The 27,864-nt window shown below is 42.2% G+C and overlaps 1 protein-coding gene across 3 annotated transcripts; it reads left to right on the top strand.

Annotated features, from left to right (window-relative positions):
* On the top strand, positions 1-27,071 carry LOC119729068. Of its 3 annotated transcripts, none has more exons than XM_038201571.1 (7): positions 1-224; positions 14,370-14,672; positions 15,118-15,262; positions 21,555-21,749; positions 22,506-22,651; positions 22,967-23,189; positions 23,722-27,071. In XM_038201571.1, the coding sequence occupies exons 2-7, from the start codon at positions 14,391-14,393 to the stop codon at positions 25,104-25,106; spliced, it is 2,376 nt and encodes a 791-aa protein (XP_038057499.1). In that variant the 5' UTR covers positions 1-224; positions 14,370-14,390; the 3' UTR covers positions 25,107-27,071. The 3 variants fall into 3 exon arrangements, with proteins under 3 accessions (XP_038057499.1, XP_038057500.1, XP_038057501.1); XM_038201572.1 differs by lacking the exon at positions 1-224 and adding an exon at positions 440-758; XM_038201573.1 differs by lacking the exon at positions 1-224 and adding an exon at positions 11,543-11,565.
* The last annotated feature ends 793 nt before the right edge of the window (positions 27,072-27,864 follow it).

Here is a 27,864-nt window from a genome sequence, read left to right on the forward strand (position 1 = left end):
TTGTTGCTGGTAGTACTTCATTTTTGATGCCTCCATCTTTTTATGAAAGGCGATTTTTCTCACTTTCTCCCAGTCTCCGTCGTGGAACTTTGCGAGTAGGTTGCCTTTAGCTAACCGGTGGGTCATATTTTTGTCCTCCTCCGCAAGTGCGATATTCGATTCTTAAGGTGCCATACATCAGAAGACCCACCGCCTCTTTGCCCGTATACGCCAGGTATTTTAAGGTAAGCAGTACTATTGATTCTATTCATGGTATGCAGATATTTTTTTATTTTATTAAAACACATCTAGGGATTTACGTTTTAAAGCAGTTGGGCAAAAACGGCTGGTAGTTGATGAATTTGGCGGGTCGGTGTAGTGCAGTCAGAGATACAGGAAAAAGCAGGCATCGTATACTGGCATACCAGCCTATTCTACAACTATAAACAGCCAAACAGTGTCAAACCAACCCATATTGTTTAGACGACATATGTAATCATAAAAAAGTATCATTAATCAAAATTCAATCCATGCCCCTGCGTAACGACGAAAATTGACCGAGGTTCCAGTCCGCGTTTTGCGAGCGAGCGGTTGTGCCATGAAAACGGTACGGGCCCATCGCGCCTCTTGCTCGGTATGTGTTTACGCTGGCGCTCGCTGATTGTTTTGAAAGAATGCTCGTGTGAATGACGCCTAACTTTCAAAATCAGGACACTGTCGCTCCAACACATGAAGGAATACAAATGATACCATTGCTCGACAGCGAATGAATTCATCAGGTATGTAATATAACATAAATTACAGCAGTTTTGTGTAAGTGGTTGAATAAATAACATTCTATACAAATTGAGAGGTAAAGGACGTGTGCCAACGTTACATCGAATGATGGCCTTGTGAATTTGTAATTAATGACTGTTTTATACCATAAGTTATTTTTAGAGCTCCAGCCATATTTTAAAAACCACTAAACACTGTAATAGATTCGAGTCAGTCTTGACAAATTTGACAAAATAATTGTAAAAAAAGTTGTATTTTTCTAGTATAGTTTCAATATCTTCTGGCTACATCAAATTCTCAAACTTCAGTGCTGTAGTGGAGACCGTTCCCAGGACTTATAATACTTCTATATTTTTTATCAATTAGTTTAATTGTCTACCAAAAAATGGCTCTGAGAAAGAGGATATAAGGTTTCATTATTAGATGAAAAAGAATTTGAATATTTGAAGAACGAACACTGATTTCAAATTTCTCACTCGACATTAATACGACTTTGTTCTTGGCCCTTTCGTCATTGAAAAAAAAATGGAATCAGGGATTTTTTTTGGAAAAAATGTAGCTTCAAAGACATTTATCATATCCAAGTTAAAAAAAATGAATGTCCCTCAGACGTTTAGACCTACATCGCTTAACAGTGAGTAAGCTTTCTAAAGTTGACATAGATTTTATTCGTTACAGTACGGACTTTTTTCCTGAACGTTGTGTTCTCCGTCGATTCAAATATCAATGTTGTGTTTGTGTTTTAATAGATTTCAAAAGTGGTACGCCATTAAACATGGCAGAATAAACCAGCAATTTCGTTTTGAATGAAACTCCCTTTTCGGACAATTAGGGGCTATACTGAGAAAATGCTCCCCCGTCAGCCTAAATTACTGAGTAATTTGCATAATTCCCTCCGTGTCTGGGTGGAATCGCTTCAGGCGATAACTCGAAGCTCTTTGCTTTTTCCCAAACTGTGTCAAAATCATCGCGACAACCGGACGGGCATTCCCGTTCTCCGGACACGTGTGCGCCGGAGCCCCTCAAGCAACGGTCCCCACGCGTGTTTTGACGCCTTCACCTCGCCGGGCATTTCGGGGTTGGGGCATGTAAACTCCGGATGGGGGAACATGATTGAACTGTGCATGTATACGCTGACAAAAAAGTGCGAGACGAGACGCAAAGACGACGACTCCCGGACAACGTATGCAACAACATTACACACACTGTGGTGTGAAAAAGATGGAACAAAACCCCTGGGTGACAGTGTAGAGTAAGCCCTGGGGCACGAGTGCACGTGGCCTGTTCACAAGGCATACACGAACCAACAATACCCCGGAAAATAATGACTTTAATCAAGGTTATAGCTGAGGGCTAGAACCATATTGGTACAGGGGCTAAGCCTATAACCCAGGGGAAAGTACCAGCTAATTTCAACTTCGAATAAATTTGCTTGCAAAATCATAGAGGGGCACCAACGAACCAAGAAAAGTTATTGTTCTGAAGAAAGTATACACCATTCCGATAACTTTTGGCTTCACCGTGTTTTGCAGTATTTCAAGCTACAAGTTGCGTTCGACTGCAGACCTGGCATATACAAATCGACGTTAGCTTAGGCCCTATAATTTGTTGATTTTTTCTCTGATTAAACAAAAATTAGTGCCTCTATATAGACTTGTGTTCACGTATCTGTAGCTTTTCCGGAAGTGAAAATCGTCGAGTCTTATTGCGCGCACGCGCAGTCAGAATACCGAAATGATAGGCCATATCTGTCTCTAAAATGAATTAAAAAAAAAAACCTCTGCAATCTGATTTATTCAAGTCATTGAAGAGTTAAATTGGAAAGATTACTTAATAAACGCCAAAGGTCGATTTTTGTTAAAAAGAAACTGTTGTTAATTCCAAACAAGTTTTATTTGTTTACTTCCACCACTAACTAAAAAGCGTATTAGGAAACACTCTTGATGACATCTTGACATCAGACACAATTTCTCACAGTTTTTAACATCTATCTACCAAACCTATCGCGAAATGAATTTTGAATTTAGTATATTCTGTGTGTTACAACAATTTTCCCATTTTGAAATAAATTTCTGGAAACTCCAGAAACAACACATTTTTATATTTCTCACTGATATAGAAACTGTGCCTCTTGAGATCCTTTTGAGGTCGATTTTTAGTTACAGAAACTCGAGTCTCTCGTGTCTCTCAAATTTCCGTTTGCTACGTCAAATCCTTTTTTTTTTCCAAACAAAAATTAAATATAAAATAAGATGTCTGTAACACCTGTCAACATCCAAATTACTGAATATAATAACAGACAAAAAAATGGAGATGATTCCTTTTCATGTTCAAATTTTGTCAACGGCTGTTCCGGTGGTGGTTGGCAAAAGTTATGCAAAATTGAAGGCCGTCCAGACAAAATGGCGGTCAGTGATTGCCGTCAAAGAAAGGCCTATTAGCCAGACTATTTTGATGCATTAACATCGTGCCTCACAGTTTGTTCAAAACACCAATGTGTAGGCCCACGACAATCATCCTCAATGTAATTCCGGGTTGTTTTTTGTGTGAGTTGAAAACGGTGGTCAAAAGAACATATGGAAAATGTTTTAATTGGGGGTAGGGCCTCAACGTTGGGGCCCCCAAAAAGCTTTTGAGTTCTGACAGCGTAGGTCTAAGCGGGGTTGGTCTTGCCCTCGTATTGTGCCGGTCGTTCCCCGCCCCGACTATACAACACGGATACAATGCCGAGAACAGTCAGTTTTTTTTGTACGAGTGTTTCATGCTAGCGGCGCGCCCTGTAATGCAAGAACAATCCATCATACCGAGAGACACATAGCCGCTATACGTGTCCAACCCGTTTACGCCAAACAGCGTCAACTCATGGCCCGTTGGCGTACAGTCGTGTATGGGCCGACTACTAATGTAGTATCATTTTGTTAATTAAAGCAAAAGCATTGCCTGCAATATCTTTTTTCTCTCTCTCTCCCTCTTTCAAAAGAGAAAGCGGTCTTTCTTATCGCCACCTGCCCTGTTTAAAAAATAAAATAAAAAATACGGCCGAGTTATATATACGAGCACATAAATCAGAAAGATTTCAATATGAAATTCGGCTGGAAAATGGCACCGGCAATTGTTGCGGGCATAGAATTTGTGTTTTCCCATCAATCATTTTGGAATTTTTTTTTTTAAAATAATTTTAATTTCCATGTTGATCATGCAAGCCCCACACTGCGAGATATTAATTACCGTGTACGCGGCTAGCTGAAGACCGTGCGGGCTCCTCGCAGAGGCTATCCACAAACGCCTCACCGAAAGCCACATTTCGGTAATCCTTTCAATTTTTCTCTGATCGTCGAGCGACTTTTCCCCCTCCATTCTCCACTCGGTATAGCTGTGTTCACTGCATAACGCACGCGCCTCTGTTTTAATTATTGAATTCGTTTAGCATGATTGACACATTCTGAAAGATCCGCTTTTGCTAAGCTGACGATATCACCATTCATACTCCAATGAAAGCATCCCGGATTTATGATTATGGAGATTGAACATGAACGTAACATGGACCTAGTGTCTTTCTTTAATCACCCATAATTATTCTCATCCGCCTCACCCAGAGACGTACGTTCCAAATTCTTTTGAAAAAACTGCACTCGAAACCAAGCTTCCGAAACCAAAATAAGGTATGAAATTATTTCGTCGGAGATGTTGTCATTCACAGGAGAGCAATTAGGCCCTGTATCAAGTTAAAAGGGCATAAGAGCCTAAGGCCCCCCCAAAAAAGTATCCGGTTTCTGGTATGGAGCTTGCCCCAAAAGTGGTGCGGCGACGCGGCTTTTTTTTTTTTTTTACCTCTTTTTTTTGGGGGGGGGGGGGGGCTTCAAATGTCGGCTGATGACTGCAAATGGTGCCCGACTAAACTTAGTGCAAATATATGGGAGTCCAGAGAGGCCACATAAAGCTTATTCTCGATCATAACCCCACCTAAAAACACGTTAAAATTGTGCAGCAGCAGGATTCCAGTCAAACCACTGAGTTTGGCGGTTTTGAGACATCATCTTGTATTGAATTTTTTTTTTTTTATTTTGCCGACGCGCATGGCTACGGCAACGCGCGCGCATTTTTTTTTCGATGAAGTTGTTCATGTAGCACTTTGGAAATCTAGGGTATGAAAGCCCAATTGATAAGCTTTCTTTTAGTACAAGAATCGTTCATATCACTCATGCACTTTTCAAGTTACGGAATTTTAAACACAAACATCGTTTTAGGGTTCTGTCCACGGATCACAAAAAAGGAAAAAAAACAAACAAAACCAATTCACATAGAGTTGCTGAGAGTACACTTACTGTTTTTGTGATCCATGGATAGAACTTTAAAACGGTGCTTGCGGTTAAAAATCCATAACTCGGAAAGTACACGAGTGATTTGAATAATTCTTGACTGTACTAAAAGATAGCTTATTAGGCCTAATTGGGCTTTCATATCCTATATTTTAAAAGTGCTACATGCAGAACTTCATTTTAAAAATGGTGCTGATATTTGAGTTTCCTTTTTTTTTACTCACCCTGTAGATCAGCGCATGCCAGCAACGATAGGTGGTTGATATTATTGCTCCACCCTCTGTGGTTAGTCACATAGTCTCAGGCTCATCCTAAAAGTAGCTTCGGCACAAGGAAGAAAACGGAGGTAAATAAGGGAATGAGTACTTTTGTCCTGCTTTTTAGTTACGCTCGGTCACCAAATGAGCAAAATCAGAGGATTTATTCTATCAATTAAAATTCAATTTGGTTAATTCACTATGGTGAAGACTTCATTTTGGTGTTCTGTGTTTGTAGCGGTAGGGGACAGGATTCATGATCGAGAGATTGTGGGTTCGAGCCGATGTGGCCATGCGTGTTGGGCCCTTGAGTAAGGAGTCAGGCGCTTTACCTCAATTACTCCTCTCAACCCAGGTGTTAAATGGGTCACCGGCATTATTCAATGCTGGGAAGGTAACAGACTCGCTGTGGAGGAGGTGTGGCAATCCCCCCACAGCAGCATATGAGTCTGGCCCAATCGCTAATAAAAGAGAGATGGGCACTCCGTTCCTGTGACGCGAACACAGGTTCGGTTCGGGTTCGTGTTTGATACGCTATACCCGTTATCTCTGGTCGAGTGACTTCGGTTCGATGATTCTTGCACCTACACAATGCCAACTGTTGAGAGAACTCACTGAGAGGTAATTAGTTTCCGGCTCGATCTCCGCCCCAAAACCAATTAGAACTCAATCGTGAAAATGTCCTAGGAGATTATACGCTATCGAGCGTACATGTCACCGCGCGTTCGTTGACTCGTGCGAGTGGACTACGATCGATGAAACCAAGATGGACGTACACACATCATACTATCTATCGATGGTATTTACGACCTTGGAGAAAAATTATCGCACGAAAAGAGGTCTTCTTAAAGGCACATAAATAGGATCATGTGCTTTTCATGCATTGTGTTCGTTTCCGAGATAACACCAATCAAGATCCAAAGCAGAATATTCCTTTAAGTTTCAGCTCAGTGGACATTACACTTTTCGAGTAAACAGTGAAAAACCAAGCACAACCTTTTGATCACGAAACACGGTTTCCTCTATAGCACTCTTTCTTTCCCAAAACCAGTCATTTAATGCCTGATTGTTACAGATATCCGAACGATCCCTAATCCGAGAACGCTTTTGGTTAATAATTTGGTAAGTTATTTTTTCAGGATGCCTTTATAGCGAAATGGCTCTTGGAAAAACCAGTGCCCAATTTGACGGAGCCGGTTAACAGAATGCTCCATACCGAGCAAACTTACTGGGTAACAGCGAAAATCGGCTGGGAGTCAGTCAAGTATATGCGATTATTCATCACCTAAAATTTGGGCTTGTGATTCATTTTAGTTTAATGGCAAATATACTCTGGGCTTCGGGCTTCGAAAAAAGAGAGATTATTTCCGCACTGAGACACACAATGAAGTTGAACCCTTAGTCGCCAGCTCCGGGTGTTTTTTTTTGGGGGGGGGGGGAGGGGGCATAGTACCAACTATATAGGGGGACACACTACAATAAAAAAAATGCACAAAACAAGTAATGGATTTTGCCGATAGAAGGGCCAATTGCTTGCCTGCCAGCCCCCCCCCCCCCTGGCGACGGGCCTGCCCTTGGGACACCATTTTCTTTCATCCGATTTCAATGTAATGTTTAAATGCAACGAAGAATTATGGAAATGGAGTCAGACAGACAGACGATGACAAAATGACCACGGAATTTCTAACTCTTTCTTTTGGCACAAATTCAAAGTCATTGTTCTAGTCCTTAATAAATGTCACATTTTGATGAGGACAAATTCCCAAATATTTCGATAATGTACATTGCATGGCCGTTTTAGACAAATATATTTTTAAGGGAAAGCGTGATCTTGAAATGTCTCGAAAGGTCTGAGTAAGAAACCCCAATTCTGAGAAACTGCAAAACAAAATTGTAACTGAAAATTCGAAAAAGGAATATCAGTATTCTTTTATCCAAAATTTACCGCTCAACAGACTCTTTACTGAACCTTATTTGATCCTGAACATGACTATAATTGTTAAAAACAAATTGAGGTCTCGAACGATCTTGAGAAGGTCACGACTGCACAAAAAGTATGTACTAGAAAACTTTTGTTGACGCGAAAATATCAGTATTCTTTTATCCCAATTTACCACCAATAACTTTTTTTTTTTTAACCCATAATTTTCTCTTGAAAAGTCCATACACAGCATTGTCTTATTGTACACCGTATTTTTTTTTTACACCGCAGCTGGTATATGTAGAGAACAACAAAACAAAACAAAACCCCCAAAAATCAATCAAGACATTTCTGGAATCATTCTGATGCTTGAATTGGCCGGTCTAGTTGCGGGTACGTGGAAGCGGGATGCGGGTAAAAGTGGGCCCGTAGATCGAGCAGCGGATAGCACCCTGTTGTAAATTGACGCGACTGTCTATAGTGGCAAACAATAATTGCCCACGTGCAGCATATTGATTAATCCGCGAAGCGCGTGTTGAGGATGTATCATTATTATCTTGCCCTAATCTCCACTGTTACACTGTACCGCTCCGTGCGTAATCGGCTTTCTCGAAGCATACATACGAAAAAAGACAGCGATCGCGAGACCGAAATAAAACAAAAAAATACCGGACGTCGCCCAGATTCGACGTGGCAAATGAAGTGCACTAAGACAAAGCAGTAATGTTCGCTATTTTGTTTTTATCAAGGCACCCAGCAGAATTCAAAATGAGACCCCCATTAATCCTCATGTGTTTGATTTTACAACGCGCTAAAGCCGTACCCTCATGTGGGGTGTGACGTCACGCTTACATTTACATGAAATCGGCCGGTATTCCATCAACTGCTGGTAGGGGATGTTGTGATTCACAGGAGATACGCTAGCTGACGTATTAAACATGTTTTGTGCCCAACCAAGCCCCTCAAGAAATTTGAAAAACAAAGAGAAAAGTGTGTGACTGACTTTGGATAAAGATGAAAAAAATTCCAGGCTTCGTCACGACGCAATATGATTGTAGTAAAAGTCTCATCATTCAATTTCAAACACCGGGAATGTGTAATGTAAATGCATTACAATTTCTCGGTAAAAAAATCAGATTATCACGCCGTACTGGATATTCTAAGAAGCGCAAAGATTTGATACAAATCACTCCCTATTTCACTTTAAAAAATATATTAGTCAGATTTGACTAGAAACCAATTAAATTTGACTAGCCATTTAGGGTCAGCTGGGTGCAACTGAAAATCAGTCAATCTGACTAGATTTGTCCAGTCAGTATTACTGACTATAGGAAAAATAGTTACGCAAATAACTAAAATTGAAGTCAATTCCAACTAGGCCCCCTACCACTTTTTCCAGTCATAGTACAGTATGAAACTTTGCATGTTTACCTAAATTCCTGGCAAATTTTCAATAACTAGGAAAACCAGTCAATCTTTTGACTAAGTTGTTTTTTAGAGTGTAGGCAAAGAGGTTAATCGATTTTTATGTATGGAAAACATGATGACAATAAGATATTTATCATGAAATTTCTACTCGACTGTTTGATATCTCACCTAATTCTAAAAAAAGGAGTTAAATTGCTTGGGTCAAAAAAACATACACACAACATAATGGGCTTAATCTGATTTGGTGTTATGATATACAGGGTGTCCCCAAAAAGTTGTGCAAGCAGATATTCTTTAATATCTCAAAAGCTTCTGAACATGAGTATTTCATCTTGATGGAGTGAAAATGCCATGGACAATCCATTCATGCAAACCAGAGATCCAACAGGTTGTATAAAAGGCTATGGGTTTTCATCCGTTCCAATGGGATGAGATTTACACAGTTAACTTAATTTACATCAGAGTACAACTGTACGAGCCCATGACAATGTGATGCAACGATATCACTAACTGTGTAAATCCCATTGGAATACTCCTGTTAAGTAGTTTTTGAGAAATTAAATGATATCTGCTCGCATGAAAAGAAAAATCACTTCTTTTCTCGGGTGGGATTCGTACTGTTGACCTGTTGCTCTCCAATAGGGAGGTATAGGAGTAGCGTACAGAACGTACACATTTACTCCGGGAAAAACCAATATTCATTTGCGTCTTCGGTCCCGCACTAAACAAACATCCGTTCCACAAGTAATCAACAGACCATGATGTTACATTTGTTCACAAAATTGGTATTTTGGTCAATAATGATGCAGGCTTTCAGCAAAATTAACTACTCCGCACTGCGTCTAGACAACGTCCAATATGGGCGGTTCAAAAGTACTGACGTTTGCTGTACACTAGGGAGGAAAAAAGCCCAACAAAGCGGGTTGGCTGGCTGTGATCTTGTAGGCAACCGACAAAAACGACGCCGCAGTTGACATGGTCTACGTAGCTCTTGTTTTGAAGAGAATGTTGCCTCTTGATCCTCCATTATATTTCTTTCTTGATAGAGCAAGTTTTCTCACGTAAAAAAAAGAAAGAAATCGGGGTCGTTCAGTTTTGCTGTTTCGAGTGAGATTGTTACGCCCGGCAACAAGCCGGTCAGACGGACGCATTTTCGCTTTAAGCGCGGTGGGAACAACGCGACGCGAGTCCCCATCGTATACGCAGTTTCTGTCGGCACTAGCCTTGGATGCTGGGTGGTACAGACAAAATGTCTGTCGGAGAATAATGGGCCATGTCTGCTAACCCAGTCAATGTATAGGACAAAAAGAGCGTTAGCAAAAGATGCAGGCATGTTTGACGGAGTTGGGGATTTTTGCGGCAACACTGTTGTCCTAAAATGTGTTGTTTGGGGAAATTCATGAAAGGTGGTTTGGATGCTCGTTAAATCGGTCCAAGTATCGGCCGATAATGTGTACCAGACAGCACAACAGACAGCTCCGGGAGCATGGACGAACGATAGGCCCAGATTGGCATAACCAATCCACGATATCATGGGCCTTATTCACGAATCGGCCATATTGGATTGAGAGTGAGATAAAATCTTCATTTTTGCAACTTGTGTAGAGAAATGAAAGCAAGGTAATCACTACTTAATTCCAGTCTACTTAAATGAATAATTTAAAATGTGTAATTAAACGTATAATGTTTAAAGCCAGATTAAAAAAAAGACAGTAAAAAAGGCTGCATTTATGCCTGCAAAAAATAGTCTGGCGACATCCCATTCAACAGTTAAGAATTAGTGATATAATTATGTTCAGGGAACTCAACAAAATTGGCCAACTCGTGAAATAAGGCCCATAACTGCAGGGACTCACACTCACAGGTGCTAATTGTGAGATAGAAAAGGACAAATTACGTTATATGAAATATTAAACAAACAGAGCAAAAAAACACACAACTGAAACAAATTTAACTTGCTATAACATGTCTCGGACGGGCACGGCACTAATCCGTGGCTCGTGGGTGAATCGAAGTCAACAGGTAAAAACCACAGATTACATTTCCGTTCGGAAACCACAACGTAAGAGGTTTAACCAAGCCTTTAATCGGGTCGCGTGGCGACTCGCGCGTGCCTAAAACCCCGGGACCCGCGGCATCAATGGACGGCACGCGAAGCCAGTCAGGAATTCCAGTGAAGACCGCGTTGTTTCACCTGACGAATAAAAAGATTCCCTTTTTTTCACCTGTGGTGTTTCACGAGAAGAGAAACTTGCTTTAGTCAAAAGGTGCATGCAGCAGACTTTGTCTGGGGAGCTACTGTCAGCTATCTGACCGCAGGATAACGTACGGGAATCAAATTAAAAGGTTTTGTATTTAAAATCCAAACATACATGTCCGAATCGGCTTAACGCCGCCAGATTTTGAATGGCCGGCGCAATCAGTAGCCTCGTCCAGGAAGGGGGGCATTGTGTGGTCTCTTTTATTAGCTGGTGACTATACTCCAAAACCTCTGGATAACAATTAAGGACTGTCACAATGCCTGGGTAAGCATTCAGCTTTTTCTTTTTAGAGGTTTATCAAGCTGGCACGCGTCTCTACGCTCCAGCAAGTCAGAAAGTTGTTGACTTTTCTTTTTGGAGGGTTGGTGAATCTTAACTCTCGGCTTGACGGGGCGATTAGCTGCGATGCCCCGTGCTTGAGATGCTAGAGGGGCGCTTGAGATGCTAGAGGGGTGCTTGAGATTGCCCGGGACTGGCTCGGAGCTTTGTTCCTCTTTGGATCTGTTGAAGCCTCTTGGCTTGCACTTGAGGAGGCCTGAAAACCCCGGGGGTCAAGCAACTGAAAGCCTTTGGGAGAGCGCTGTGGGGGCGGGTGGATGTGCGAGGGAACAATACGGCCAGAGGTGCGAGAAAGTGTCTTGTTTTTTAATGGCACTTCAAGATTTCAAATCACAAGAAAGGCAGCAGGGAGTTCGGATTTGGAATTGTTGTTTGCGATGACCACCTGCCTGTACATAGGCTTGTCTATCGCAGATTTATTTTTGCAGTGCCAATCACTCAGCTGGACAGGCCTTAATGTCATTCTGTTGCATTTTCAATCCAATCGGAATGGCAGTTAGTATAAACAAAGCGCAGCTCACAGAACCCAATAGACCTTTATCATGCTGCCACCAGTTCAGTCATATTCCCTGTATCCAATGACAGTACTGAATGATAATTTATATCTTTGTGTGCAATAAGGAACCAGACTATTTTTCTTCTAGCCTCGCTTTGGTTACGTTGGTTTGAATGGGAAAAAATCAAGATGGCCGCAACATGATAATGGTCTATCTAGTTAATTCAAACAAAACAACACAGTCCACGTGAGGCAAAATTATGTCACGTTTTACATACCTTTTATACCTTAAATTTTATTGGATTGTTTTACTCGGGGTCGTCGTTACCCTATTGGTTTTACAGATAGACCCCACTCAAACTTCATCTAAAAGTTTATTATAAGACCCTTGGGGTTTGGTAGTCTGAGTATCGCCCGCTGTCCAACGACGGAGCCGTCTCCGTATCCAACGTCTGATATACCTGAGTAGTGCAAATGTTATGCGACCCAGCTCGCCACCCAAATCGGAGTCGACTTTAGAAATTGTGACTTCATTTCGATCAGAAATATGGACCCAGCGGTTGATTGGTGAATTTGGCTGACATGGTTTTGGTAATACAACAACGGGTTTACGGAAGACAAGATATACAAGGCGCCCGCCGAATGGTCAGAATTTCGAGGTCAAAACGCAGTCTTGGTTTGCATAGTTCATCACCGAATCTGCTCGCATAGTGAACCAAACTTGAAACTATCAACTTGAAACTGAATAACATAATCCATAGTGTCAGTACGACATTCTGCATCAGCCTTTCGAAGAACAACTCGGTATCACCAAATTGCTCAACCGTTATGTAAATTGTTTTCGTCGCCACAAAGCCTCAAGTGCAAGTGTAAATTTCTCCTCGGAAAACATCATTGTTTTGATTGTTTGCAGAGGCATGTTCCACACAATTCCGGCACAAAAAACCAGCAGGTGGGGGCGTGTTTCTCGACGATAATTACATTCAAAGAAACAGAAAATCGACGAATACAAAAATAGGTCCGGCACAGTGGCGAAATCGAAAGGTAATTGTGGTCTTTGAACGATTAGAAGAGGCGTGTAAGTCATTAACCGGTATACCAATCATTGACGAAAGGCACCACAGCTAAAAATGAAAGTGATATGCCTGTACGGCGCTTAACTACACTCGTATTCTGACTTTGAAATGAAAATAGAACTGCGCAAACAGAAAACCAAACACTCAATTGGGTGCAAAAAGTTGTCCCACCTCAAGTAGTCCAAATGCATATCGGAAACGGAACCAAAGAAGTCGCAGAGTTTCTCAGTCTAATTTTGCGTAGGCCTATACGGCAACTTTGGTCCAAACTTCAAACTTAAAGTGAAACCCGATGCATTGAATGAAAGGTCCGAGTTTTATTTTGCAGCCGGTTAGCAGCTAGGCCCACGGACCTTTTTGGCAGCGACACACAACTGTGTTGGTGTTTGTCTTGTTAAGTTTATTCATTTATTCGTAATGTCATTCATGCACATATACGATTAAAATGAAATTTAGGCAGTATGAAAATGGATAAGGAAATTGTAGAATGATGTAGCAAAGATTAATGTTCTCGTATAACCGGTTGTTGGACAGAACACAGAAGTGATGCATTAGATGTGTTTAAATGCGATACATGGGATTCGGTATATTAGCTTTTGGGGGTTTATAATTTCAATGCCACCGACCAGCTTTGACAATGAATAGAAGAACCGGTAACATCGTTCTCTAGGCAAACTGGTCAAGTTTATTATTTAGTCTCTTAGAAATTTGAAATAATTTGTCATTTTTTTGGTCTTTTGTCTTTTATTAACATGTCTATCTCACTGCCTTTTTGCTTTATGGTTTCATGATGCTTGTTTTATGAAAACGTCCATGGAACAATGAAATGTATTATTGACTTTTTTTCGGTGTATTGACAAATTGTTAACTTCATTCAAAATATTAAAATTATATTACAGAAGGAAATAATACCAAAATGAGCCGTTCAAGATGAACACTTTAAAAGAATCGTGGCTGTTATGAAACACAAGAAGCACTGTGTAAAACATTGATGCCATGCTCGGAATCATTTAAGCATATTGCAATAATTATGAATATTTATGTGCCATGAAATTAACTCATATCATATCAGCCAACTGCCGATTTTTGTTCGCAGAAAAAAAAAAACCAGCAGCTTTCTTGCGAATATAACATATGATTTGATCATTTTGATTTCATGGCGAACATGAAAAATGCAAATTGCGGTCACCGAGCTGCAAACAAGTCCGAGAGAATTAATTTCCAGGGGGGGGGGGGGGGGGGGGGAGAGGGAGAGAATCGTAACAATATCCCCCAACGCGTGGACGGAAAACACAACGCCGTCCCTGATTTGTTGAATTGACTTCAGTCTAATTAGGTGTCAACAACTGGGGCGTAGTCCCTTTACCTATTGTCCTGCTCGCGTGCCTGTCGCGAGTCACTCACCCACCCGGCCCGAACCGGCCAGCCAATGGTAGGCAACAGGCTCCGTAGAATAGAAAAAAGTAAACCGTTGTTATGTTACCATCGAGACTTTTTGTGTGGTTGTTGATTTTAGTCCAGGGATAGATAAAGAGGCATGGATCAGCAAGTGGCCGGTAGTGGAGGGTTTGCAGCCCAAGAGACGAGCATTGCGAACGCTGATGCGGAGGCACGACCCTTGACCGAGAAGAAAACTGATCTGGCCCCTACGACGTCTTCCTCAGCGGAGATTGGGCAGGGTTTCCACGAGGTTGAGCAGCAGAGAGCCCCGGTGCAGCCCACGGTGTCTCGCTGGTCGAGCAGGCGGAGCGGAAGCAGGAGTGCCAAGGCGCAGGAACGAGAGGAACTCAAGAAACAGAAGAAGATGAGGATAGAAAAGGTGCGTTCAGACCTGCAATTATTTTTAAGATGAAGATGCATTTTCCATTTTTTTTTGATAATTAAGATGAGAATGCAATTTAATTTTTTTAATAAGGATAGAAAAGTTGGGTTGAGACCAGCATTTTTAAGATGTTTGATCTTTGAGTGCATTCTGCATATCAACTGCAATTATTTTGTGCACAAGGTTTTAAGTGTTTAATTCAAAATTGAAAAAGTTTATAGTCAGATTCTTTGAACGAAACCTATGTGAAACAATGAATGGTTGAGTAATTTTTTGAAAAAAAGAAGTAAAAACCGTCGTCTCTGACTACCATTTCCTCGCTAATTACTAAGTCCCCCTCAACGTTGGGGAAAAAAGCTGCTAATGCGAAAGGAGCACCTGCTTTTTGTGTGTGTTAATTTGAAAATTAAGTCTGACTTTGGATTGTATTTTTTGTGCGTAGTTTGATGATTTTGTGGAGTGGGTGGACGGAGACGCGTCGCTGCGGTATCACCCAAAGGACTCGGACGCTCGTAAGCACCTCAGCGGATGGGCCATGAGAAACACCAACAACCACAACAAGAAGGTGCTCAAGAAATCATGCCTCGGTGAGTCCCAATTCGTTTTCTCAAATCTTTAAAAAATAATCACGTCGACCTCAGATTTATTTGTTTTTAAAAATGTAACTGTAGACATGTCTAACCAATCTGGAGTAGGCCTATACAGTCTCAATAGCGTTGCAGTCAAGCTAAAGTATAGTAGGTCTCAGGTACGACGGTCGGGGCAACAGACATGGTGTATGCGGTGTAAATTCTGAGCTATCATTGCACATAATTGTGATAGGCCTATGTGTTTAGAAAAACATAATGAATGTAAACTAATGACATAAATGTAAGGTCGGTGCATTGCCAAAAGTCGGCCGTGGTGTTCATGGTTGCATTTCACTATCGATAATGATAATTAATTACTGTAGAGTTGTGAGTTTTCCAAAATGTATTTCAAACAGCACTGCCTGTTTCGGATAATTATCTCGTGTGTTACTTATATACTTCGTGAAAATCAATTATATTTATCAGAATCCATCTGGAAAGTAATTGGCTCTCCTTCATCGGGTATCGCCTCAAAAGTGCTTAATTTTAATGCCCCGGTATCTGTTGCATGACCTTCAAACCAGTCAGCCAAAAAAAAAAAAAAAATGCCCATAATGTGAGGGCGGGCTCCAATTTGCCACAGCGAAACTCGGCACTTGGCTTCGACCTACTCTAAAACTTGATGTCAATAACCCTCGTCGTCCAAGCTTTTTTGGTCGTTGAGTGATTGTCTAGGATAAGTTGGCGTATTTAAAAACAAACAGCAACAACAACAACAGTTACGATGGTTGTAAAAATGTCACTTTGCCTCGTGAGTGTTTCGCGGTCAATCGTGTCCCGCGCTCCCCCCGCGCGAGCGACCCTGGAACCCACTGTGTAAGCACACATGTAGGCCCATTGACCGCCGCACGCTCGCTATTGTTCGCGGCCCGTGCCGCAGTGTCGTCGCCTAAAGCGTTGACTTGTGCGTGCCCCACCGCCGGCCGCGACTTGTTGATGAAGGTGTCGCGGCGCGTGCTGACGGGCGCCTGGTCTCGTGATAGTTCCTCAAGATCGCCCCGTGACAGTAGTTTCGACTTAACGCAAGCTTGTGATCTTAATCTCGAACTAGTTTGATACTAATTATCTAGGAACTGAAGGTGGTTGCAACTCTGCAGCCAACTTAGGTACAATATGGAGTAGCTCGATATCTAGATCATCTGGTCTTTTAATAAATATAGGCTTTTTAATGCTATCCACGCGACGCCGTTCATTCATTTTCTTCGAAATTATGCAAATTCTGCTCTTTGCGCGTGGTCAGCGGTAACTTCACGGCAAGTTCGTTAATTATACCCTCCGGAAAATGGCTTTTAAAACGTCGGGGGATCATTACAGTCTAAACGATTCCTGACATTTAATTGTGCCAGTTGCATCCTCTTTTGTGGAGACGAAAATTGTACCAGGTCTGTGTTATGATAATGAAAGAGGGGGTGGCTCGGTTAGAGAGGTGCACACAGAAAGGGCGAAGGGAGGCGCGTGGCAAAAAAGCCCCCCAACAATCATCGAGTATCCAAGGTTGTCTGGTTGGTGCTTGCAAACAAGTGCCGCTGTAACTCCCTCCGTTCCCCGGGCCTAGGCGGCCGGTGATGTCTGGTCTGGCCGTGCCCTGCTTCACATAATCCCGTTAGGCTAATCGCTCCAAAAAGCAAATTTGACAATCACCAAGCAAAGCCTTTTGACAAATAGAAAATAAATCATCGGTTATACCGAAGCATTTTTTTTTTTACTAATATGACGTAAGTGAGATGTTTGCGGTAACACCATGTGGAAATATCTCTTTTGTGAGTACAGTATGTGTGGTTCTGAAGAGAACCTGTTGGAGGATCTCTTCTCTATACTTGTAGTTAGTATAAAAAAAGTGTTTTGACCTATTTTCTTTTTCACATTTGTTTTTAAATTTCGTTCGTTCGTTATTCATTGTCAAAACCACTTTCCGTAACTAATACATTAACGAAGCATTGCCCGTTCGAAATATAATACTTGTGTTCTTTAGAATATTGCTCCATATCGGTGACATGGAATTCATTTATTATTTAGCTCTACAAATGACCAGCTCAAACGAAAAAAACAAACCAACAACTTCTTTCGTCGTTTCCTTGTTCTACCAAAATCTTCGTCATTTTTTGTGTGTACATTTTGCTCAGGTATATCAGAAGATGACTTCGCCATGATCACACGAAACCATTTCTACATTTTGCAAAATTGTTAAATGACATTAAAAAAAATGTGAACGCCATGGCAAGACCAGACATGTGTAAGATTTGTTATTCTGAAATTACTTGGAGATCGAATATTAATCTGTCCGGAAAAATCGCCGGCAATGCCTGTTGACGCGCCACAATAGAGCGAAATAACGGCCGTATCGATTCGCTTCAATCCCAGCCGAGTTTTTAATTCAATCAAACCTGATCGCGAATGAATGCGCGTTTAATGAACGAATTCTCGCGCAGTATTATCCCGCTGTATTTGGACAGCGTGTACAATAGCTTTTTCCCCCCAGCACGCTCGACAGCCTTGCTTGATTCCAATCCGCTTATAAGGTTCTATTCTATTGTCATCAGCGTGAATCAACGCGAGCGCACGGGGGCTACTGGGCGATGGAGCGACCCTTATAACAGAGTGGATATGCGATTGCCTGGCAGTCAATGGCAAAGGAAGCCACGCTAAGCTGTTACATATCCGGATTACACCCGTCTACCCAAAGCTATCGACGTTTATGAGCCACACCATGGCGTCAAGATGCAACAGGTTTCAGATTGGTATCACGGGGCACTTCAATACATAAAAATAAACTAGCCATTTATTTGTTTTGAAATTAAAGTTTTAAAACGATTAATTACAGTATCCAGCATAGAAATTATTATAATTTTTGCATTTGTGTGCATTTCTATGTTTAATTTTTGTTGTAATTAAGTCGATCTAAAAAGATAATTAAACGTCTGGGAAAAAGCACTTGTCGGATTCATTAACTTCCGCAGACGAGTTCATGCGGTGAGGATTTGAATGTGACTTTCGTGACTATGTGAGTTCTAATATAAGATTTCAGGCTTTGCATGGTGGAGTATCGATATAATTATAGTTTTGGTTTGCTGTAACATCGTGACACCGTGTGGTATATAACAACTGTCGCTTAGTAGATTTAGTTGTGATAAGAACAGTCCTGCTTAGTTCTAAAAAAGAACTTGTCTTGTTATCTACTTTCGCTAAGTGAGTTCCAAGTCGTAAACGAAATCATTTGGATCGCGTGTGCAAGTTTCGCCAACTAGAAAAGTTCAACTTCCCCGGGCCAGGAACATTATAACTTATCACATTGCAGTGATGGGTTTATAGCTCAAAGTTTCGTTAATAAACGCACCGCACAACTGCATCCGAATGAGTGTAAGAATGATAGAGATACATACACCACTATCAGTATCACACAGCTGGTGACTGCTGACGTATAAGGCTTGCTTGTGTCAACAAAAGTGTGCCATGCCAGCGTCCCACAAATCAAACCTGCCTGGATACAATTCAAATTATGAATCGCGTCCCAAACTAGACCGATTCAAATTCAAATGCAAGTGTAACTCAACTTAAAAACCGCAGTGTGTATACTAAACACAATTCAAATGCAAATGCATGTACATCTGTAGTTGTTTAGGGACACATGTCTGTTAAGCCTTCCGTCGATGAAAGTTCGATTGTTTCTGGGGTCCTATATGCTGGTGCGCCCTGTACTTTCACCACCCCCCCCCCCTTTCCAGAGTTGCTGGACCGTGAACAGTGTTAGCGTATACGAATCGAAGCTGCCTCATTATGGTCGAGCCGACACTGAGCTAGCCGAGCAGCTGAATGAAAGAAACAAAGAAGTACTCCTCGAATATTACAATTATTTCATTCAAAAAAAAAACTACATGGATTGCCTGGAGCAATGTTCCTGCTTTCAGCCAGAACGCGTCACCAAGACTGCAGTGTGTGACCCTTAGTTGAACTGAAGGGGAGGGGGTTCTTGGAGGTTCAATCAACCATAGAAACTACTTCCATTTTTGGGTGGATATGAGAACACTAACATAATGCTGGCGCGTGCCTGGCCAACTATAGTATACCGAGCGGCAATATACAGTATAGGCTAAATTGCTATTAAAATTCACCCCTGTAAAACTCACGCCATGCATGCAAACTTAATCCAACTAACAAGTGGGTTTTATAGATGGAACTGTTACCAAATCGTCAGCTCCCTCAAATATCGAGGTGATAAAACTACTGAATAAAAGTCGCGTGTTTCTGAGCCTGGGATTAAACAAACGTTTAGGAAAGGAAATATCTGTTTTGTTTTGCTTTTCTACTGGCAGTTATTAAAGACATCGAGTTTATCTTTCCAATCCCTAAATCACGCATCTCATTTTTTTTGTCCTGTTTCAAGTTGGTGCGGTTAGCGTCAGCATAATACACCCCTGCTGTTAATCGTGCGCTATCAAAAGTTGACTGATTCCATATAATTAACTTAGCCAAACCCTTTTCTCGACTCCACCACCTGGTTTCAATTCTGTCATTATGCAGCCAATTCAAGCCCCCTTTTTTCACCCCTAGCCCGGGCAGAAGTCACAATAAAAGCCCGCGTTAATTGTGTCTTCGGTGTAGCCGGGGTCCCATAACAATAGGCACCGGGCGTCTTTTAATAACATTTGATTTCTCGTGATAATTGCAGCAATTTTCGATTGAGTGAGGAAGATGGAGGGTTTTGTGTGTGTTTGTGTGTCGCATGCGCGCGGGATGCATCTTGCCTGCCTGGGCTCATAGTGTGGGGCGATGGGGCTGGGCAACCAATAGAAGCTGGCTAGCGGACTTATAATGCCCATGCAATAACAGCCGTGACAATGCCAAGCTTGGGACCTTCGCGTTACGGCGGTGTGTATATCCCCGCGCGGTGCACCTGCAGTCTCTCCACCGACCAAGCGCCCTGTTGCGTAACACGCTCGCCCGTCGGCTCACACCACTCTTGACCAAAACGGCACCCAAAACTTGAATAGTAATGACAGCCTTTATAACCCACAGACATCTCCACTCACTAGCACTGCGCATCTCCTCAGCAAATAACACGATCTGAAAGCTGGTTTCTTTGCAGTTAATCCCAAAAAGTAATTTGGAAAAGGAGGCTGTATCATGGCCCGGAAAGTTATGTCAATGAAGTAACAGCGACTTCCATATTCAAACAATTAAAACGATATAAAAAAAAACCCAAAACAAATTGTACAAGAGAGAAAAGAGAAAGTATATTTTTATCTACACATCATGTCACCAAATACTAATATAAAATAAAAACAAAAGCAACTTCAACTAATGCTACAATAACACTTTTGCAAATGTTATATCATGTTCCAATTGAACAACAAAAAATCCCGACTGAGCACGTCTGGGACGGAATTCCTGAATATGGGCACGAAAGAGGAACAACTTAAACACGGCAATATTACGGCACGTGTGGTCTCGTGCGCTACGTGTGTGCTGCGTGTGGCTGGCGTGCGACCGCTATTCGATCCAGCGACACCCCCTCATGATAACCAAATACGCAAACACAGGAACCATGACGTCACTGCAAACGCGATCAATGCCAGACTGGGTCAAAAGTTTGAATAGTTGCACAGTCTTTTGTTGTTTCTTCTTTTTTTGACACACATTGATTGGAGGGTGTCTCGACATGCACATGGTTGAAGACATGAAACATGAAACAGTCTGGCGCGGAACGCGTGTTAGGTGAACCCGAAGGCAAAACATCAGGGCACGTTCGAACGATCACACACGACTACATGACTGTATGCACAACTAGACTGTGTCCTGTACACACGTTGCTACAGGCTTGTTTAATATTATAACAGATGGTTTCTAGCAAACTAGAGGGCCTCTTCACCCCAGGACCTGAACTCTAAAACTTTATTTTAAGACCATTCTGAGTTGTAAAGTAAACACATTCTTTGTTGTATTAGGCTAAGGGGAATGTGATACCGACCGAGCAGTACATGGCGTGGCTGTTTACCTGCAGCTCCGAATCCTCTAAAAAAACAACAACAAGAAGTTGGATTTTGGAGGATATAGGATGCTTCAGATTAAAATACATACATTAAATGAACCGTGTGTAATGGTTTTAATTGAAGAAAATGAATGACACCGTGTACAATTTGATTGAATCCTCAAAAGAACTGCAAGATATCGGAGGGATGAATACAGACAAAAAAAACACAAAAAACACAGCCGCAAAATAACCAAGAATTTCTTTTTTTTGATTGGCACACAGGCGTGTACGTGTGCAACAGGTCCTGCCGGAGCCCCAACGGCGATGTCATCACCATCCGGCCGGCCACCTCCGACCGCGCGCGCCGCAAGCAGGCGGACAAGAAATGCCCCCGGCCTGGCTGCGAGGGCAAGCTGTACCACGTAGCCTGCGCCGGCAAGAACGGCTACCCGGTCACCCACTTCTGGCGCGTGACAGGTGAGTTGTTAGTTTGTCTGGACGGCTGGGGAACCCCGTGCCCTCAATTCTGCGCCTGCCGTGCCTAGTGATCTCAACTTTCACCGTTGCGACCTGGTTAAAGCTGATACTTCATGAAGTTAATGTCTAAGGCCCGATACAGTTCACAGTTGTACAGGGTGATAAGATCAGTTAACGAACCACGGATAAAGAGCAGATGTTTCTAGTCGTATTTACCGAAATTATTTGCACAAAATTATCAGCCGTGCACGCTCTAGTATTTTTTTTTTTATTCAGATTTTAATCGTTCAACTGTATATACCCCATCCAAATGGGTTTAAAATTTTATTTTTAGAACTCGCACAAGTTGCTAATGGTTGTGTTATCGGCAGATCTTTAATCGAGTTCATCACAAGTCAGTCACTGGTCGGTCACAAGTCAGGCCACAGGTCATAGGGCTCAAGTTGAGTGACAAAGGAATGCCCAGCCTTTGGACAGATCATTTAGATAGTTTGTCACATAAGTTGACACTGGGTGACTTAATTTGTGACTGACTTTCGATTGATTTTCAGTAGACCGTTGTAATGACTTGTGATGCCAAATTTGCCACTTTCTCGATGACAAGGTAGATACGTTGTTTTAAAAGTTGATTCGAGGAATTGGAAAGTCTGGTTTTTAACTTGGGCCTACACCACGTCTTTGAATAATGGAGAAAGCCATCAGTTTGGCCGTCATTAAACTCCAAGTTTTATTTGTACTTTTCCGTTGTCTGCGCAGATTCTGTCATTATTTTCCAGTCCAAAGGGCGCCACGATCATCCCCGCCCAGACGTCGTCAAGACGCCCTCTGTCGCCAAGATGGCGCTATTCGAGTACCACAGGACACACAAGCACGAACGGCCGAAGGACATCTGTAAACGGATGGTGCGTTGGTGTTCTGAAAATTGATATATTGCTTACATGTTTATAAGGAATTGTTTGGAGATTATATGGAACTGTTTGAAGATTATGCAACTTGCAGATTAAAGTTATGTTGATTTTTTAAAAAATAATTCCTATTATAGTGATGAAAATGAACATTTAACGGGAACTGCAGCTCCGAAGCCTCAATGAACGAAGAAGACGATGTTCACTTTTTGCAATTTTCTGCGTCTGCCAGGTTTTTTGTTTTGTTACAAAACAGCTTCGGTTTAACCTTAGGCAGAAAATATATTAAACAAAAAAACTTTGTTTTGACAGGGAGTTCACATCCACAAGTCCTTCAGCCGGGTGGACCGCGTTGCCAGGCAACTGAGGGAAGTCCAGACCGTCCTGTCCAAAAGCGACAAAGGAACAGACGAGAAGGAGGACAAGGAACAGCCCAGTCACCATGGTTACTCCCTGCGCAGCCCACTGACCAGGATGTGGGCCTCACATCACCAGAAGATGGTCACCAGCGAAGAGCATCAGCAGGCCAGGCCAGGTAAGATAAACTTCTCTTTTTTGTTGGACCAGCCCCAAACTGAACAAGGAGTTTTTTGAGTAATGAAAATGCTACCATAATAATGTGGCAATGACATCAAGGGTTCCCCATTGGACCTCGGGAAATTTGAAGCCTGACGAATCCTAGAGAGTTGGGATGATAAAGATATGCTCAGTTTTGGCAGCAGTGTTGGATTTTGGATTCTCGTATTGAAATTTAAATTGTTCTCAAAGGCACTGGCAATAATGCAAGCTCGGAGTCTTTGAGAAACGAAGAGAGAAGACGATAAGGAAGTGATCAGTTCAAGACGTGAAGAGTGATATTCTAGGCAAAATCCACCGAGGCAGTCAGAGCATTGAAAAATATCATTCCCATATCGACCTAGGTCAGATCTATGTGGAGGGAAAAGTAGCGACCCAACTTCACAAAATGATGTTGGCGTTGGATCGTTTATGAACATGGCAATTTCCTTACATCACCCCGACGCAAAATTCCATCTTATGATTAATTTCCTTATGTGTTCATCTTGCAGGTTTGACTATACCGGCGGGCGGGATGCGGCATCACTCTGTGGGCTCGAGCTACCCGGATCAGCCTCAGTACGAGCCGTGGACTGGAAGCTACCTTCCGCAGCAACAGGGGCTGCAAGGAGACTACCAACCTGCCTACCTGACCGGCTACACGGCCCAACTACCCACCGAGTACTACCACCACCATCACCACGGAAGCATGTACGCGGGCTACCCACTGCCCACCGCCGGGAGTGGCATGTACGACCCGTCGGTGGATCTGGAGGGCTACAGCGCCACTGTCCCACTCAAGGCAGACCCCGTACAGGACGGGGGTCGAATGACAGAGCTGACGGTCATGAAGGACTCACCCAAGCTCACCCCGATCAAATCGGACTCCTTGATGCCACACACCAATGAGGCAAACCTGGATCTCACCACGGCCAACTATTCTGCCATCAGCCAGGCTAGCAACTCCCTAATGTCCCCTTCTACCTCTGGCCACAATCCTCTCAAACGCAGTCTGCCTCCAGCACTCAACCACATTGGCGCCAAGCAACCCAAGATGGACCACGCGAGTAGCCTGCAGTCCCACACCACCATCAAACTTGCCGACCAGACGACGCCCATCAACATCGACATGTCGTCCTTTTCCGACATCTTCGACATCAGCGCATCCCTGGGGGAAGAGGGGCTGGCAGGCCGGCCCAAAACCCCCGTGTTTCACGCTCCGTCGCCCCCAGTCTATGAGAGCCCCCAGAAGCCAACAGGTGCAGCTATGGGTGGCGAGGCAGCCGCCATGTCCCCGTCCAGCTCTCAGGGTGAGGCACCACCGAGGTCTCAAACTCCTCTCTCAGTTAGCGTGGCAAGCTCCCCGGCCACCAGCCACGACTATAACGACCCCGAGTCCACCCTTGCCAGCCCTTCAGGTTTCAAGTACCGCCAGCTCATCCATCATTCCCCCAGCGGTCCCGTCCTAACCCAGCTCAGTACCCACTCCCACCAGACTCCCTCAAACCCCACCGAAGACGAGAACGGCACATACATCGACTTCCTAGTCTCCATGTACCTCAAGGACAGCGAGAAGCCCATATCCACCCTCAAGAACGAGCTCCACGTCTACACCGAGCGAAACAGTCAGAAGAGCCTGGCCTTCCGAGCCGAGCAGGGCTTGCAGTTCACCCCGCACCTCAAGTCCCCTACCTCGTCCCAGTTTGACTTTAGTTGGTACGACATGGACCGTCGCAGTCAGCACTATCGGACCCCGTCCACCAGCTCACAGACTAGCCTGATCAGTCCACTCAACATAGCCGGACAATTCGACTTCACCTCCCCGGACCCGAGTCGGGTTTTGTTCATGCGAAACCCACCCGCCAACACTGTCTCGTTGAACAGACATATTTACTAGAGGTCCCCGGGAGGTTTGACAGTAATGTTTGAATTAAAAACTCCACAAAATTTAGTCAATCGACTTCAGTCAATGGATTTGGTTTAATAATGTTTAAAAACAGCTTTTCGTGCACTATGTAAATATTTGTTCCTAACTTTTAATTATTAAATGTATTTTAATTGTTTTTGTTAAATTATTGTGTTAACTTATATGAATTGAAACAAATCAGCTGAGATAAAATAAGAAGTTGCTTATTGTAACGAAATTACTATTTAAATTATTCCACCAGTTACACAGATACAGTGCAGCTACACGTGTAAATAGAACAAAAAAAAATGGTTTAACAATGAAATTTATGGTAGAATATTTATTACTTTAAAATATTTATTTCGTCAAAGTGTACAGAAACACCAATCGTGCGCCTTGCGTATATTCTAAGCTAGCTGATGACATGTTTTTTTTTTCAGACTAAATTATTATTTGTATTTGTGTAGTGTCTCTTTTTTCTATCACAGAATGCCTCATTTGCATATGAATGCTCTCTGTAGCGACTTTAGAAAGTGTCCCAACGCATTGTATATTCTTTGTTAAGGCGCGACAGTGGACGAGTCGCGTCGAGTGGATCGTAAACGAAATATGCGGGCATAATTTTGTACAGGTTGAATGGATTAAACATAAAGAGAGATACTCAACAACATAAAAAGATAACCGGCAGAGGTCATTTTTCAAGCAGAGGCGTCCATTGCTCTGGTAACTTCAAGAGCTGCTTTTCTTCTTCATTATGCGGCTTCAAGCCTTGATGAACGAGTGAATCGCACCGTTATAAATAGGATAAATATGAATATAGGCAGAAACAACTAAGGCATTTTTGGATTCGCTGAACAAAGTTCAAATAATTTCAACCAAGTTTGTACAATTATATTTATTTCTTCCTTGCACACAATTATACGGTATTTCTTTTTAATTATATTTATTTCTGCGCTGTGCATTATTAAACATTTGCAATTTCCAAACGTCTGATATTTATTCGCAATGTTTATTGTTAACAAAGGCTGTAACCCGTTTCACTCACAAGTACGGTATGCGGAATTAATATGAATTTATTTCGGTAAAAAATACCGGAGCTGAATAATTGAACGGTTTCTAAAACGGTTTTGACTCAGTAAAAAGGGGCTGAGTCATTTTGAGAAAAAAAAAGTGAAATTTACAAGATGGGGTAGATTACTCCACCCCCAGCTCCTGCAACTTCATGAGTCACCACTTAGCCCCGCCCAAAGGTACATTTTCATTGGAGGGGCGCCTCAAAAAAAAGGGGGAAAAACGGGGCACCTGTATTCTGTGCCCGCATTTTCAAGTTACGTACGTTTCCTTTGTTAGTGCCTTTGCTAAGTATTTATCAATGACGTATTTGAATGAAGAATTAGACCAATTATTTATTACTACTAGTTTTTGTTTTGTTTTGTTTGGTTCAATCCGTTATTTAGTGCGGGTGGGTGCGGTTGACTCACAATTTAACTAAGTATTGTCGACGTGAGGAAAAAGTTGTGACCACCCGTTTGAATTGTCTCTCAGTGTTTCTCAAAGTTTCAAATCACGTGGTATCCTAACTTTATTTTATAGTGAGGCCAGTTTAAATTTTTATAGTGCAATATCATTATCAAAGAGAGGCAGTACAATATTTTCAGCATGTTGAGAGTCCAAACTATGTTAAGCCTATGTCGAGAGAAGCCATTTTTTCCCCAAAGAAGTTTATCGAACTCTATCATGATGTCGGGAACGGTAGAGTACTACGGTAGAGAACGGGCTTCAAAAAAAGGTCTTTGTGTGGTCCTGATAGGTGATGCAGAGAAGTCCATCGGGAACTCATGTATATAAAAATTAAATTTGCTTTTAAGTTTTATTTGCTGGAAAAAGCCCATCCATCGTCGTATGTATTATACCAGTGCCTTCAATTGTAATAAATGACGAGTATTGTGAACACATTTCATTGACTGTTCCTTGTGATTTTATTTTTTTGGTGGCCGTCACAAACGCCACATTGTCATCATGCCTTCGAAGGTTCCAACAACTGACATAATTAGATTAGACTATTATTAAAATTTATTATTCAAAACCGGTTCGCGGGTCAAACACGCGTCAAAACATGGACCATAATTTGGTGATACCTTGTCCTTAATAAATGGCTTTAAGATAATATTTTTATAAGACGTGTGAGATGATACACTCCTTTTCATATACATTCAATTTAGAACCATTAAACGTTAATTTTTAAGAGCACTGACATTTAATGTTATAGGAATTTCACACGAGTCATATTGTAAAAGCGTGTACCGTTTTGATGACCATACTCTTTATTGCATGAAGTTAGGGGACTCCGTAGCATTTATAGAACTCCAGAGGATATGTCAACTGGGTAAATTGGTTTAAAAAAGTAGTCCCTATAGAAACGCAAGTGCAAGGGATACGAAATGAGAAACTATAAGCCCCAATAGACCATTATCATGTTGCGGCCATCTTGATTTTTCCCCATTCAAATCAAGGTAACCAAAACGAGGCTGGAAGGAAAAATAGTGTTGTTCCTTTTGCACACAAAACATTATCATTCAGTACTGCTATTGGATACAGGGAACATGACTGAAATGGTGGCTGCATGATCAACGTCTATAGGCTAACAGAAACTGGTAGATTATCCTGTAACAGTAAAATTGAAAGTTTTGTTTGGAAGTGTCATCTCTGTGGGGAAATTGGTGAAATACGGTGTAGTCCCAGAAATGAG

Source organism: Patiria miniata, unplaced genomic scaffold (genome assembly GCF_015706575.1).
Source record: "Patiria miniata isolate m_02_andy unplaced genomic scaffold, ASM1570657v1 HiC_scaffold_20, whole genome shotgun sequence".
NCBI classification, from domain to species: domain Eukaryota; kingdom Metazoa; phylum Echinodermata; class Asteroidea; order Valvatida; family Asterinidae; genus Patiria; species Patiria miniata.